General features: G+C 38.3%; 1 protein-coding gene across 1 annotated transcript in view; it reads right to left on the reverse strand.

Moving 5' to 3' along the window:
* Positions 1-1,630: 1,630 nt before the first annotated feature.
* sema3bl (sema domain, immunoglobulin domain (Ig), short basic domain, secreted, (semaphorin) 3bl) overlaps positions 1,631-16,962 on the reverse strand; it is a 64,955-nt gene continuing 49,623 nt past the window's right edge. Inside the window, exons 8-16 of the mRNA XM_017307989.1 lie at positions 14,895-15,009; positions 14,658-14,727; positions 13,919-14,063; positions 9,945-10,176; positions 9,321-9,412; positions 9,067-9,108; positions 8,744-8,969; positions 6,353-6,480; positions 1,631-5,375 (exon numbers count right to left, since the gene is read on the reverse strand). Of these exons, the coding sequence (XP_017163478.1) occupies positions 4,869-5,375; positions 6,353-6,480; positions 8,744-8,969; positions 9,067-9,108; positions 9,321-9,412; positions 9,945-10,176; positions 13,919-14,063; positions 14,658-14,727; positions 14,895-15,009 (1,557 nt within the window). The 3' untranslated portion in view covers positions 1,631-4,868. The remainder of the gene's footprint in view (positions 5,376-6,352; positions 6,481-8,743; positions 8,970-9,066; positions 9,109-9,320; positions 9,413-9,944; positions 10,177-13,918; positions 14,064-14,657; positions 14,728-14,894; positions 15,010-16,962) is intronic.

A 16,962-nucleotide genomic window follows, 5' to 3' on the forward strand; every position in this document is an offset into this window, starting at 1 on the left:
TCTGACCATGAAGCCATTTCTCTTCACACCTTTGGATTTAAACACCTCAGAGCCTAGAACTGATGCGTTTTGCTGTACCATCTGGCTCGGTCAAATCAGTTTGTTTCTTGGCCTTTGGAGATGCATTATGGTTAGTCAGGACTTTTCCACTGAAACTTCTTTCCAATTACTCTGCAGACACTTTGTGACTGCTTTGCCCTGCATATGATGAGCTGTCTTACTTTTCCAAGAATAAATGCTAAATAGATAGCACCTATGTAAAGCCTATGAGTAACTATCTTGGAATGACACATTTGTGCTTACAAATAATTTTTTTAGACATCTATGAAATCCATTTATGTTGACTTACAAAGTCATAAACGGTTGGTAATAATGTAAAAAAGTGAAACCATAATAATTTATTTCAGAACTGTTTCCACTTTTAAATAATGTAAATAAAAATAACATCTTATAACCTGGTTGCATAGGTATCCACACAAGTAGACAATTTTTAAAGCAACTTTTGTCTTGAACACACACCCAACATTGATCATAGTGAGTCTAATTAACCAGAAATAAAGTCTTACTGTCCTACTAAAACCTTTCAGACATTTCCTGCAGCATCTTTTAGCTTCCAACTATTACACTCTGTAATTATGTTGATGTTGATTTTTTAACTATTGAAGTAGTTAAATAGTTAACTACTTCAATAGTAGTTAACTAAAGACAGGTAAAAGAACATTGCCTGCTCTTTTACCTGTGAGGTAAAAGAGCAGGCAAAGAGCATTGCCTGCTCTTTTACCTCACAGAGCAGGCAATGTGAGGTAAAAGTGACTCAAGTCTGAGATGTTTGAAGCCATTGGCAAGATGTGAATTGCAGTTTTTTTTTAATACAATGGTGTGTTTGCTGAAGTGACAAGCTGCCATTGTCGGCCCCCTTCTCAACAGATGTTACAGCCCAATTAGCCTTCAATCACACGCATGGGCAGACTTGGTGACTGGGTAACGTCACGGGTCAGCACTGGGCTCATAACTCTCCAATCACTTGAACACATGTCTTCCTGCTGTTTGAAAGTCTTTTGAAGTTGCACAAGTGAGATCTGGCATAACTATGACTTGAACCCTAGTACTGAAATATGCGTGCCTGGTAATAACCAACATGTGTCAACACACCTCAGGGTTGAGTTACCTTTGCAGTAACCTGAAGATGATACTACAACTCTGCATACAGATAATACCAGAAAAATGGAGGGTTCATTTTCTTTAGTTTTTACATTTTCAATCAACTGATTTTATTTTTTTTTCCGTTGGCTCTAGTGGCCTTTATTTGAAAGTAGTTAGACAGGAAAGAGGGCAATCAGAGAGGGAAGACATGCGGCAAATGTTGACAGGACGGGAATCAAACCTGCGACCACCGTCATGAGGACTAGGGCCTCAATACGTGGGTCGTGCTTTGCCCCTGCGCCACCACAGCATCCCAACGGACTCTTTTATTAATTCTTAGCCTAATGCAGGCGTACATCTTCTTAATTCAGTGCTTCATGTGTTCATATAAAGTTAGAAGAGAAGTTGTGGCTTTTTGTGGTGCCATTGTTTTGTTTTAAACAAAACAATGGTTTCTCTTGAAATCGTTAACAAATGCGGGGTCAGCTTTTGATTTAAAAACAATCAACTTTTAATTGTTTCAAACAGTATACACGTTTGTAGCATGCATGGTAGAAACAGACTTAAATAAAACATAAATACATATTTAATTTTCCTTTTACACCAATTGACCAGCTAACAAAGTTGTTCACAAAGTTCATTTTAATACAAGTTTTAAAAAAAATCTTTATTAAAACTCTGCATTCAGTTTTAAATACAGACTTTTCTACAAACTTCTAACTTTTGAAAAGAACACAAGCTTAAAAGTAAAACATCAAAATGAAGCTGCTTATTGAACTGTAAAAAAATTCACTGTTAAATAAAGATAACATGTTTGTTGAATCTCTGTGCTTAATGGGGTCAAGTGTCACAGCATTAAACAGTGTTTCAAATTAATTTTACAATGAAGTATTACTACACTGAATGAGGCAAACTAACGGGAAGAAAATTAAAATAATTCAAAATACAGTTTACACTGTATTATAACTGCAGCTGAAGGATTTTGTCTGAATGCAAAGAAAACTAGATTTGTTCACGTCAACGACTGCACAACTTGAGTAAAGTTGATTTAGTCAAGTTCTGTTTTAAAGTAGAAAATTCAGTTCAAACGCGTTCACACACTATTTTAATGGTTACAAATTGAGCAGGAATTAGGTTATTTTATGGCAATAAATCTTGGTTAAAAGAATAAAAAGATCAAACGAATACATAAACTAAACTTACTCAATATTTCATTTCAATTTTTCTTTTGTCTTTGTAGTTTAGGAAAACACACCGATCGATATTTAGAGCAAGCCTTAAAGCTATTTTATGCGCTTTCCTGTGCTCTACATACCAGAATACAAAGTGTCAATATAAAGGAATAGCTTGTAGATAATTCAGAATATAAAAATGTAAAAATTTTTGAAGTTTCAAAAAGAGTTGCATCAGATGCTTTCAGTACCTTTTTAAAGAAACCATTTAAAACCTTCCTCTGTTCTTACCTAGCCACTTTTCTCTGTTTCACCTTGGAAAAATAATTCATTCAGTGAAGCCAGAAAGCTAATCAGTATTACGTTTTTTTTCCCTAATAATAAAAGGAACACAATTAGTACAGCATCTTCTTTACATTGACATTAATGTGATATTTTTTGTCTTCATGCCATGGAGTTCTTCAGGGTTTTGTATTCAAGCCAAACCGTTTTCTGAATCAGGATTTTAATATGAAACATACATACTTGTAATTAATATTATTCATGTATTAGTGTGTAATAACACACATCATACCTAAATAATTAAAAGAGATTTTGCATTTTTAGTATTTAATGCACTTCTCCCACATATTGGAACTGAAGTGAACTAAAGATGAAAGAAATACAACATTTCTTAAAGTGAAAGAATTTTTTTTACAAAATACAATTTACTGCTACAGATTTGAGTGTATGACATTTCCATTCCAAATAATTTTTTTGTCACATCAAAGATTTTTTTACTTTCATTTTCAATCCATTTAGTATATTTTCTATCCCTGCTACTCCACTTTTAACATACGCTTACTTTATAGACTTTATAGTGGTGGATCCGAGCTAATTCCAATTAAAATAAGCACAAAAATCATTTTAAAAAATACACAACAAAAAACACAAAGAATTGTTCCAAAAGTAACATTTTGAAAATAGTATTTACACAATAGAAAGCACAAAAACCTTGACAGTTATGTCTCTGAGAAGCTCAACAGAAGAGTGGAAAACAAATGACCTGATGTAAGGAACCATCATTTCAAAGAAAAAGTCCCTTCAAATATCGCCTCGTCATGGACAAGATTAAACTGTTACTGCATAAAATAGCTAAAACAGCAAAAATTGTGAAAACAGATTTTCCAAAAATTCAATTAGAGAGAAAAACTAACAATTTCATTGTGATGAAAAGGGTTCCCAAGCATGCAAGATGATCTGCGACTCTTGTGCCAAAACCCTTAGAGATATATAAATAACATTGCCTCATGTGTAATGCAATAAAGCAACAAAACACAATGTAGCATCCATCTAAACACTGGAGCCGACTGGCAACAACTAAGAGCTCCATGCAGCTGGACAATGAGCTGGTCACCAAACTCCCTTCAATCTGCCCCACAATGGATTTATATAACTGTAGGCCATCAAAGTCAGGTCCAAAGCTGATGATCGCTTCCACAGGAACCAAAAGATATGCAGAACATCTCCGTGCCAGATGGCGCGGTTTGCTCGGTGGGATCCGGTTTTGGCCGCACATCCACGACGTTCACACACTTTTTGGTCTTCCTGCGTCTCTTGGTTTGTTACGGTCTGTAACCAAAACAATTGCCACAGAGAAGTTTCCATCTCTGTGTCGGTCTGTGTTGATCTTTATTTTGTGTTTAAAGAAAAGTTCAGCCCACGGCAGTAAGAATGAAACCGTGTGTCTTTGATCCGTTGAACCGTCAACAGTCGTCTCAGAAAATTTCATCTTTAGATACTTGAGCTTATGCGTTCAGTGTTGTAGCCGAGTGAAATTTCAGATAATCTGAGTTTGTGAAGAATACAGAATATCAAGCATAAAATATATAATGGAACAAACCGCACTCAGGGATTAGGCGCTTGAAGGACGTATGCTAATGTGCGAGTGTGTGCAGGAGAATCTCAGATGTTCTTCCAAATTGCAACGAAAAGCTTGATATCAGCAAAACATTAAGTGTCATAAGAGTCACCAAGGATAAATAGCAAACATGAAACGAAGTCCACGCTAAGCGAAATCACACCTACATGCACATGTTTTATAAATCTCAAGTTTGCAGTTTTTTAGTTTTCTTGGCGTAGAGGGCTGTGATAAAATGTGTCACTGTAACATAAAAACAGAAAGATGCGAGTGAAGAAATTCTTGACAACTCTCACTTGAAAAAACATTCTAGGAATATACTGTAATATACAGTTCAGTATGAAAGTCTCTTGTTACCATGTGCTAATAACACCTCAGTCTTTGCTGACAGAAAAGTTCACATCCTTCAACTATGAACTTTATTAAAATTGCTCACTGTCAAACACTTGAATGAATGAGTTCATCTTTTTTCTTTGTTTTTAAATGAAAACATTCTATTTATTTTATGGCAAGAACAGACAAATCCACCAGATTCTCATAGTCCGATTGATTAGTCAGGTTTTTAATTGGCTCCCAAAACCATCCTGACCTGAACCGAAAACGAAGGATCACATTTTTTCTCTTTGATTTCGAATCCTTCATTTTCTCCGGTGTTACTCTGGCCGTCCTCTGAGATCTCGTGGCGTCCGGTTGCGTTCTCCGGAGCCTTTGCTGCGCGCCTTCCTGGCACTCTCCTGAGCTTGGCGGTATTTCTCCAGCATGCTCTTGTGCTTCCTCCGGAGCTTGTCGTTGCACCACATCCTCTCACAGTACTCCTCGACGTGAGGCAGGTTAGACGGCCCGATGAGCTGCATGATGTCCTTGAACCATGTGCGCGACTGGCCGATTTGACCCCTACTGTAAGGCCCCGTGCTGCAAGGCATCCAGGGCCTGTGGTTCCCTGGAGACCGGTCTTTGAACCCGTCAGAGATGCCCGCAATGTCACGGGCAATGAGCTCATCCACCGTGTCTGCCTGGAGGACCTGGAGGGAGATGCGCGCCAGGGTTTGGCTGAAGCTGTGCTCCCGGGAGCGGCAGATGTACACACCTTCGTCCTGACGGAAGAGATGACGAAACAGCAAACCCTGATCTGTTGACATCACACGATCATCCAGCTTCACCTAAATGGGACAGAGAGAAAATAACCGTTTGTGCATGTTAATCACCATATTTTACAAAGAATATTTTCTGCCTAATGTATGTTAAATTTGAATTTGATCATTGATTTAATTTATATGGCCGATAAAATTCTTTGAAAAGTGTTGTTTTAAAGTAAAATGTCGAAGATTGCAGGCAAAGCCCAACACTTCCTATTTATGCGAGCCGAGAAAATGTTTCATCTTTCATTGAATGAGAACAAAAACAAGAACGTCGGCTGCTTCTCTTTCCTCAGCACAACTCGTAACAACACGATCTCCAGAGTTTCCTTTTTCATGTTTGTTTTCTCCTATTGTCCCTTTCAAGTTTTTCAGATAACAAGTGGAACGCTCCCTGCTGCCCCTATATAATTCACGCTTCCCGTCTCCCACGTTTTCTCATTCTGCCCTTCTGTTTCTCTAGCAGTAACCTGTTGCCAACCCAAACATGCAGTCTTGTCAGCTAGTGGCAGCTAAATGTTTATTTGCAGGGAAACGGAGAGGGGTAGTAATGCTTTAATATGGCGGTGCGGGACATTCACTCGAGCTCAGAGGAGCAGAACCTCAAACGAACGAAAGGTTTCTGTGGGTGTGCTTCCACCCAGCAACATCATTTTCTAAATACAGCTTTAGGAGACTTTACAGCTTTGTGTTTAAGTCACGGTGGCCCGCAGACATTTAAGTGACACTTGATCCGTCGGCAGCATGTGGATGTGGAGGCCGGAGGAGAATTCGCTGTTTATCCAAGCGACGAGGCAACTCAGCATTTTGCTTTGAAATGTAACTGCTTAATTTGAACCACATGCCAAATGGCTGTCAAATGTATCAGCCACATGACTAATCTCACTTTTACAGGCGGTTGTTGAAACCACACAAAGGTTTCACCCCGCTCCAACACTTTTCCTCTTCGTCACCATCGCACGTGCATTTCATTTCGACACCTCTGATGTGTGTCGTCGCACCTCTTCCTTGCGGTCATCGCGCTGGACGAGCCAGGTGACGGAAGCTTGCGGCGAGCGAGGGACACACTCCAGGAAGGTGCTGTTTTTCTCCGTCCCATACACAACTTTGTCCTCAGTCACGTCCAGGTCTTCTCAAAAAAAAAAAAAAAAAAAAAAAAAAAAGATTTAGAGAAAATCTAGAATTCAAAAGCATGACAATAAATCATTTATGACCGAGAACTAAACTTCTACAAAAAATTAATTATCATTGGAATTGGTTAAGCCTACGTCACGCAAATATGCTGGTGTTTTAGAAAAAATGCATATTATTTAGACTTAAACATGACAAAATATATGGGAAATACTTAATATTTTAAAAATATTGCAGAATAAAAATTAAATAAAGTGTTATACAAAAAATGTAAGCATTTAATATCTGATTATATGAAATTATTTTGTGACAAATTATATAAACAATTCATTAAAATACTTGACTAAAATAATTACACAGTGATTTATGCATGTATATGAAGTGATTTGATTGTAAGCATCAAGTTCAAATCATGAAAAAGGACAAGATGGTAATGATTGGTTATGAAACAGCTGCAGGAATTTAGAAAAGGATGAATTCACACTAAGCCACTATAACATCTCTCCTTTCACACTTCAACAAAAGTCTTCAGCAAAGACAACTTGTCCACTAAGGTTCACTGAAAGGCTTAGAAAGAGGCGTCTTTCGTCGCTCCACCACCGAACACTCAGGTGTGTGAACAAATTCAGACATGTCTCTATCTGCTAATTCTTAAATCACTGTTATGCCTTCCCATCTGTTTTGAACTCTCTTGTCAAAATTATAAACATTTGCACTTGAATCCATGTATTTTTTAAACTTTTGGCTGTGAAAGGATTTAAAAAGTGGAATGAGTGCTTCTGTCTCTTTCATCCCATCAGCTTTCAATAATTGTTAGTCGTTACAAGCATACATGAAGTAACATCATGTTTGACTTGGTTCAGTCTTTAACTGTAAGTCGTTTCTCTCCACCTTTTCAGCTACAAATCTTTGCTGAAATACTCGCACCTTTTTTTCTTAGCAAAGAAGCAGGGAACACCAGCAGGGGTTGATTTTGAGGGAGTAATCTGGTGTGTTGTGAGGTGTAGAGGGGTGCAATGAAGGATATGGGTGGATGCAGACATTACAGTCACACAGGAATCTAACATTTGCATAGGCGGATAGAAATTTAAATTGTTTAAATTTGTTAAATTGTTTTCCAGAGCACAGGAAGATTAATGCAGCATCTTCTCTGCAACCTTTCGTATCAGAGCCACATTAATCAGAGCGCCGTCATGGAATGAGGTCAATGGTTGGAATACTCCTGTGAGGTATGAGTGGTTTCCCCTCAAATTCCTGTTTACACAAGTTAAATAACACATTCTCAAAGAGTTTATCCTGAGAAATGTGGGCTAAATAAAACAGTCTGTGGTCTTCTTTTTACAAGCAAGTAAACAGTTTAGACTTGAGCCACAGGAACACCGAAGAGATACGAGTCTGTTTAGAACAGGGGTGGCCAACTCCAGGCCTGGAGGGCCGGTCTGCTGCAACATTTAGGTATGTCTCTACTTCAACACACCTGAGTCAAATAATGAGGTCATTAGCAGGACTCTGGAGAACCTGACTGCACTTAGGAGGTGATTCAACTGTTGGATTCAAGTGTGCTGGACCAGGGAGACATTAAGAGCTGCAGGACACCGGGCCTCCAGGACCTGGATTGCCCACCCCTGGTTTAGAACCATCTAAACAACACATGGATTGATTGAATGTGGCCTCTAGGCTTTTGTAAGAATTAGTCATTGATGTAGAAACTCTTTTCCCAAACAAGTGTTTAATCACAATTATCATAAAATTACCTATCATTTTCAGTTCAGCTTGTTCCATTTTAAAAACAATTACTAAGATGAGACACATTTTGACCAGTTCATCCAAAACTATTCATAACCTCAGGAGATTTTAAATTATATTATTAAAACAGACACTTTGTTTCTGGTATTTCTCTGGTAATCGAGATAAAAAAATACACAAACATTACTTATAGCCTTCTCAGTAATCAAAAGAAATGTATTTAATGGCTTTACAGCTGTCAAACTCTTCTTACCTTTGCTAACCGGCTTTGTGAATGTTTATACTGATATTTTACAATTCATCTTCAATGTGCTCCAAGCCTCTCAGGCTGGAGTGCCTGCAGTTTCTCTCCATAGATTCTCTGACAGATTCAATTTGGAAGTTTTTGTTTTGATTAAAACTAGGAGAAACACAATGGGCATTTAAAAGACTACTAATAAATAAATCATTTTTGGTATGAACTGCATCTGTGTCCACTAACAAAAGCATTGGACAGAAGAGGAATGCCCATTTACCGCCAACGTTCTGATCCACACACTGCAGCACGGCGTTCCCATGTTTGACGTCTTGCCTGCGGAAGCGACGTTTGCTGTTTGGAACGAATCGCGCACAGGAGGATCCATCCCAGGCACAGTAAGGATCTCTGGCAAGGCAGCACTCAGCACAGGCTTTCCCATACGTCTCGCAGCGATGCAGCTTCACCTGCGCCACACCTGCTGCAGAGCCCACATACAAGGCTTGCTGTGTGGAGGCGAGAGATAAAGAATGAGGGGGAAAACACAATATGAGAACAGCTTCTGGAAGTCAACAGAGGTAAGAGATCAGTGCATCAACTCACCCTTTTCACAGATATATCCAGTGAAGTGATTGGGATTGGTATCTGAAAAAAAAATTATTGATTTGCAATGAAATTTGGTGGAAGCAAAGGAACAATGTTAAAACATCTCATGAACAGCTGGTTTCATACAGCATTCATGACATTATAACTTAACATAAACATTTGGAAACCTGGATACTTTGAATACAAACCAAAGGAAGGTGCGAACTATCTAAACGTAGAATCATTTGCATAGTCGTAGAAGTAAAGCTTACTTTAAAGACTTGTAGCTCCTCCAGTGTGACCTCCTCCGCCTCCAGACTGTTTCCACGTTGTAGGGAAATTACCTTCAAAACCGTTCCAACGTCTTCAAGAAAAACAGAAATACATTAATTTGTTACTGGAGACAACAGAGGAACATCCAATAGTTTTACCCCATATATGGTCAATATCTGATTTTTTAATGCAGAATAGGTTCACTTTCATATCTGACACATCAAACCCATTAAATTACCCTTGTTGGAGCTAGTAATAATTTCACTTAGAAACTTTTGAATTGCATCTCTTTCTGAGCAACACTCTCTTTAGTCAATTCAGGCCAGTTGACTCTTCACACCGACATCTGATATCATCACACTTAAATTCTAACACTAAAAAATCATGCAAATGCATCAGATCTTAGCAAAACAAAAAATTATCTTAAGAATCTGTAGTGAGATGATAAAGATGTCTGATCCTGTGTGCTGCCTGCAGGTACAAGTAAACCTTTTAAAATGAAACAGATACACAGCATAACTCGACTGAACAAGTAAAATCTGATGTCTGAAAACCAAACGTGCAATAAATAACCATATGCAAGTTCTGCATTTTGAAAAAGGCATTAGATCACTCGAGCCTACCTGTACCAATAAACATGACATCATACTGCCCGTCCTCTGCCTCCACTCTGTCAACCACAATTTGTTTCAGCTTGTAAGGAATGTTGGCCTTCACCAGCACAGGCTGGCGAAGTGCTGGGAGCACCGGGCGCCACATCAGAGGGTGGCTGCGGGCGAACTGCAGCACAGAGTCAGGGAAGTCCTTTGTGCTGCCAAACTCTTTGCCGGGCTGGTTGGTGATTTTACTTGGGCACTGGCAAGACGGGAAGAAGGGCGTTGAGCAAAAAATAGATAAAAGTGATCATGTTGTTCAGCTTTTACTAGCTGACACATGCTAAAGCATGCTGCAAGTGAGAAAGAAGTGGACATGTCAAAGTAAAACCAACAGATGGAAGAGATTACCATGTTCTACTCTAATTACAAATTCCCACCATTTTACACCACACTGTAAGTGTTTTCCAAACAAACTGTAGCCTAATTATGGTCTTAAATTCGACTCAAAGAACCCTCATTAGGAGTTTTATTTCACTGAAAAACTGGATGAAAGTTCATGACCACTATTATGGCATCAAGAGCTTTGTAGAAACTCCAGCTTATGCCACTGTAGGGATAGGAAATCTAATGAACAAAGCATTTGGCAAAGATACCGTATCACTGAAATAATCAGGAAGGCTGAAAACGGTCCAAAAGTCAGCATTTACGCAAGCTGTTGGAGTTCTAGGTTCACTCAGACTGCAGATCTGGATTTCTGATGGGAGCAGCCAAAGCCTTTGTCATGCACTGCTACATTTTCATTAATCTTCCAGACAACTGGTTTGCATTATGCTTAGAATTAAAGGGTAATAACACTGGAATCCTGGCAGATAACTGGCTATATTTATTCTGCAGGTGGCAAAACCCATCAAACGTGATGCCTCATTTGTCTTTTCTAAAGTTTCCATAATTTCACTCGTTCAAGGAGAGCTACCTTTCCAAAAGCATTATGCTTTCCCACATTATTTTGTATTTCAGTCAAGCTTTACAGTCATTTCAATGAGTTGGTTTATTATCATAGCAGTTTGTCAATTTCACATCAGAATGTTCTGAATGTAAAAGGACATGAGGAATGCTGCGACACGGCTCTCTACGGACGGGTTGTGCACCTTAAAATGCATCATGTCGACATGCAACTAAAAAAGATCAATTTCTGCCGTCTGGCCTTGTAAACACATCTGACAAGAAGAGGCTTGAAAAATGATCTCTAAAAGCTGCTTGGAGTAGAGGTCACTAAGCAGGCATAACGCTTCTGGGTTATCTCACCAAAAATAATATTTTTGGTACACATCTGACCCAAAAAGAAAAAAGATGGAATAAGAAAATTGCACTCATTATTTTTAAATGTGTATTTCCCAGCATAAAATTTACTTCAGTACAAGTCCACTCGACAGCGAGACAATATTTTGTCTTGTGAGTGACATCTGGACAAATGAGAGTCAGACTGGTGTTTTGGAAATTTGGTTTATAAGTCAGAAATAATGCTGTCTGAATCCAAATCCTTATAAGTGACGGCCTGGGAGTTTAGTTGATTTTAAATAAACCCTTAAATGTGATTTTATGTTTTTAAGTGAATCACCCATCAAACCCGACAGCTGTACATAGATTCAGGTCACGACAATGAAGGACTTTGGGGGAAGCAGGTTACAGTTTATGGTTGAGAAGTTTCTACATCTAAAGCTCTAGCAGGTGTGCAGTAAAATCTATCCCAGCATATTGTCAACTAACGGATGAGCTCTGACACATCTTTAAACAATGTGCTATAAGCTAAAAAGCAGATGTAAATGTCTCAGGAGGAAAAACGCCCTTAACTGCACTGGAATTTACATTTTTAGGAGGGGCATAAAATGTATCTTCTGCTTTTTATAAGCCTCAGAGAAAAGAGTTGCGCATCTTATTTTATCTTAGTGAGATAAAATACTAACTTAGGCATACGTAATTGTTCTCTAGGTTTAGATTTTTAAGATTGATTGAAAATGTTAGATAAATATTTGAAACCCAGGTTTCAAAGATGTCAAACCTTGGATAAGAAACAACAAATCTCTTTCTACCTCCTGCACCTCCTCACTATTTTACTCTGATTAACCGTTTTTTTTTTCTTTCAATGTCTTCCTTCAGGTTTTTCCTCTTCGTTTGAAGCCAAGACATTCCTGTTAATCAGGGAGTCGGTGGAGGGAAACCACAGAGGTGTCTCCTCCGTTCTCACATTATTCATCTTCCTCCTCCATGCTCTCTCATTCACTCAGGTAATGGAGCAGAATAGCCCGTGCGACATCGCTTTACGTATGCATGCCCTGTGTACATGCATGCGTGTGTGTAACAAGGCTGAGTTACAGCGATGTGGTTGAGCGCTCCACTCAGAGTCAGGATGTAATCCAGGATAGGGGGTCTGTGCCGTGTACAGTCAAAAACAGCTGCACTTCCACTTACAGTAGTTTACTTTAGCAATATGGAAACTTTCCTCACCTCATATATAATGTTTTTTATACCCCTTTCCATCCCATAATATTTTTCTTCCTTAGTTTTTGTGCATCCTGGGGACCTAATCAGAGTTTTAGGCTACTTACGCGCAACTGAAAAACAGCTTTGTGTGCCTTGCACACGACTGTAGATTCATCAAAATCTGTCAGCATTTAGTTGCAGCAGTGGTGGTGAAGCTTAAGGCGGATATTTGAATAGACAGGCTACCTGAACCAACTTAGATTTGTTTAACATTCCACCAGGAAAAACTGGTGTATTTATAACTTTGTTGTCATCCAGTTTAAGATACAAAGATTGTATTCAAAAACCTAATCTCACAGTTTAGAAGCCAAATGTAGTGAAATTGTCAGTTTTTGACATTTTTGAGCATGTGCGCATTTATCTGTGAACTTACTGGCAGTAGCTAAGAAAAAACAGTCAATGATTGACTAAAATGTATGTTGTGATGTAGCAGATGAAAGATATAAATAACTGTATTTTAAAAATGCCTTAATTGCAGGAATTCAGATTTTTAATCCGAGTCTGGAAAAAAAAACTGCAAAACAGCCGAAACAGAGTGTCTTCAAATCTAGACTAAAGCCAACCTGTTCAGAGCTGCTTTTGAATCGCAATTAATGAAACGGTGATCAACAATATCTGATGTGTAATAACAGCAAAATGCAATGTTTCAATTGTTGACTGTGTGTTCTGTGATTTAGTAGTTTTGTGATGTGAAGCACTTTAAAATGCCTTGTTGCTGAAATGTGCTATACAAATAAAATTTGATTTGATTTGAATGTTTGTTTAATGAAGCAAACATATTTCTATACTCACTTTTGTGTCACTAATTTTTCCATAATTAGTGACACAAACATCAAACCTTCAGACTCTCTCCACTACACAATAACCGTGTTCATCTCTCATTTTGCATCTACAAAAGACTTACAGCTGACTCTGTCTTGCATTGGAAACTAGTAATAATGCAGTAAAAATGTTTAATGAATTAGAAAACCACAGAACAATCTCTGCTGTATAAAACTTAATGCATTAATATGCAATGTTCCATGCACAAACAACCTTTGAACCTGAAGCTTGGAAAGGCTTTTACAAGCTTTTAACTCGGATTTATGGGCATCGAGGTGCTTTCAGTTTGTTGGATCACTGCTTTGCTTTAAAACGAGTTCCAATTTTCCTCTTGATTATCAAACAAAACATCACAGTGTTTATAGTGATTGAACTGAGCAGTTTCTCACCAATTTGAATCCCCGCCTTTGTACACACAGTTAATAAACGTGAATCTGTAAATATTTAGATTACTGAAATGTCATCTAGATATAGAGATATGCTGCGCCCTAATGTTGCAAAACACTTTACACTTTAAACAGGTCAACTGTTATGTAGATATGCTTTAGTTGGGACTATAAACACTTGAAAAAGTAAAGTTTACTAAATATGAGCAACTCTTTAGTTACAAGAAATATGGCTGGTGATCTGTCACTTACAACTCCTGGTCTTGGATAAGGCATCCTGCCTTCATAGGGGCCCGTCTGATAGTTAGGGCCCTCTTTGTGAGCAAAGGGCCCGTTGAAAGCTTCTCTGATGTCAGCCATGCGGTAAACACATACAGCAAAACCCTGGAAAACGTTACTGTAGAGAGAGAAAAACAATTACATAGATTATGTGTATCATGTCGTGTGGTTACACTCTAAAATCAAATCTACACCCGTTTATAATGGTAAGATGATAAACCAACAAATATATGGAAAATATATAGTCTGACATAATGTAAGGAGAAATCAAACCTATAAACAGCTGAACTCGAGTCATGGCAGTCATACTTATTTAAGATGTTCAAAATGATCTACAACTTGGTCTGGACAGAGTTATTGACTCGTACAATAAATCACACATAGCAGTTTTGTCCAGCTCCAGTTCTCAAAGGGAGGCACCCTGCAGAGCTCAGATGTGTTTTTACTCCAGCTCAGCTGATTCAAGGCTGAGCTGCTTCCCCAGCATGTCGCCTCGAGCTGCAGAGGTTCGTTAATGACCCATTTATTTAACTCAGCTGTGCTGAATCAGGGCAACATCAAAGACATGCAGGACAGCGCAAAATGAGGACCGACTTTGGACATAAGAGTCACAATCAGGGTTAAACATTGTCTAGTTTTCATCCACACCATCTGAGTGACCTAATGTCATTCAGCTGAGGATAAAAACACATTTTGCTGCAGATGCGTTTACCTGATAGTGCTGAAAATCGCATAGATGTCCGGGTTTCTCTCATCCTTGGTCCGCAGCAGGAAAACATCCTCTGATTTAAATTAGAAAAACAATATGTGTAATGTGAGTTTTGATTAGAAAGCTAAATATTTAGTTTGTTAAGAAAGCGGTGGGGGTTAATGACGGTTCCAATGAAAGTTTCTAAATGTATCAATGGAACTTTTTGGTGCCTCTTATTTATCTGTGCCTTTTTCTCACCAAGCTGGTTGAAATGTGTGTCGATGCCATGAGGTCCAGGAACAGAACAGACCAGCCTGGCTTTTATGAACGTGCTCCACTTATTGACTAGAACTCGTTGTCCTCCAACATCGTTCTGGTGGGAAATGCAAACAAACAACCAAATTAACACAGCTGGGCATTTATTTCCAACAGACATTATTCATGCTTTTGGTTTTAATTAAAGACCAACATGTTAGATTAAAGAATGACACATATGGACGCCATCTATAATGTAATGTAAGGTGGGGTTTTATCGTCTGAAGAACCCCAATTTTAAAGATGGAGATCCTGATCAATCTCATGCACATGGTTTGATTAATGAGATTTTACAAAAAGTCAAACAAATTCTGTATCCTCAAACAAGCTAAACAAAATTTTCATCGATAAGTGCTGGAATGGAAGGAAAATAATCCAGAAATGAACAATTTCCAGATTACAAGCCGCTACTTTTTTCACATACTTGACTTAAAACAATGATGGGCCCAATGCAAGAACTTTCACCCGCGGGTTTCTAGAAGCTGGAGTGCGTGATGAAGAGCTCGAGCTCGAGTGCAACATTGTCTCGAGATGAAAGAGACATCGACACCAACAACAAAAGACAGACTGATGAACCGTGTGACCAAGTAATTCTGAGGTTCTTCAGTTCAGACTCAGAAAATGACTAAATTTGCGGTTCTAGGGCCTGAACTTCAAAAGGTTTGCATATATGAAAACAGATGCAACTTGATTTTCGTCATACACATCGAAAAACAGCGTGCAAACAGGAAAATAGACTAGCAGGCGCAACAAATGCCTTTATGAACATGCAAAACATATGCTGATCATCACAAAACAGAAAATAATGGGAGAAGGAGAGGCGAATGACCAAACACCCACAATGCAATTTAAACCTGAACCAGATAAATGCTAAATGGTGTTTTGGCATCTAAATGCACCAGGCTTTATTCACAATAGAAACACTGATGTATATGTAGAAATTTCCCTAGAAAGGTGCAGAACTTGAACTTTCATCTGTGCTAAACATAAGAAAACAACACAGTAGTGTATTCAGTTTTGTTTCCCTGACACACATGCAATACAGATCATTTTGTCACAATCAGAATAATGGAAGGTGTTCATGTTTACATCCACGCCGTTTGGATCATCAGTCTGCTTACACCACCGTCTCATTCGGATTACAAATTCATTCCTACCAAGCTGAAACTGATCAGAATATTTCGATTGGGGCATTTAAATTACGCATTTTTATTCCGATTGGTCATTTTTTGCTGATTATTGTACCTACGTTCATGTAAACGTACCAACTGCGTAGAAGCTCCATATTAAAGCTGCATATTGGATGCTCTTCATTTTAAAGCTTAAATGAATTTACTGTGCTGTCGTCCCATAAATCCAAAAATTTACAAGAGGAAAGGAAAGAGAGGAAGATGCAGAGATAAAAGTCTTCAAAGGAAGTTAAAACTATAATATTATGAATATATATATATTTTTAATTTTCTTCTGACACAATATACCTCTCTGCAGACCAGCAGCTGTGTGCATAAGTGAATAAAAAAAGTATGGCTATATGTATACTTTAGCCATATTGCTTTGACTTCTCAAGGCACATATGGTTTTGTAAGACAAATCAATGCGTGAAAGAATGCTGCAAGGCTTGGAATGCGTTCCGAGTCTCTGGTTGGGAAATTTGACAGCTGCATGTAGTTTGGGAGACGAAAACATTTATCTTAGTCTGAATATAATGACACTTTCACACTCCTGTAGGGAAATGTAAATACTTTAGGATAAATTTGTCCTTTCAACACAAAGGTTTTCAAGTGTCATAATAAAAAGACTTAAGTATTAAGCACATTATCCCCTGTCCTGTAAGGTTATTTATGAAGTAAATAGCGTGGTCGGGATTTTAGATCTAATCACTGGCTCTTCAGCTCTGCTGAGGTTTTCACTGGTAAATCCCAGAAGGACTCAACTCCTGGAAGAGAAAGCAAACTCACAGCAAAGCTCCACTGAAGCTCAGAGCTGGAAACATAATCATTTACTGTCTCAA

The sequence above is a fragment of the Poecilia reticulata genome, linkage group LG12, assembly GCF_000633615.1.
Source record: "Poecilia reticulata strain Guanapo linkage group LG12, Guppy_female_1.0+MT, whole genome shotgun sequence".
NCBI lineage: Eukaryota > Metazoa > Chordata > Actinopteri > Cyprinodontiformes > Poeciliidae > Poecilia > Poecilia reticulata.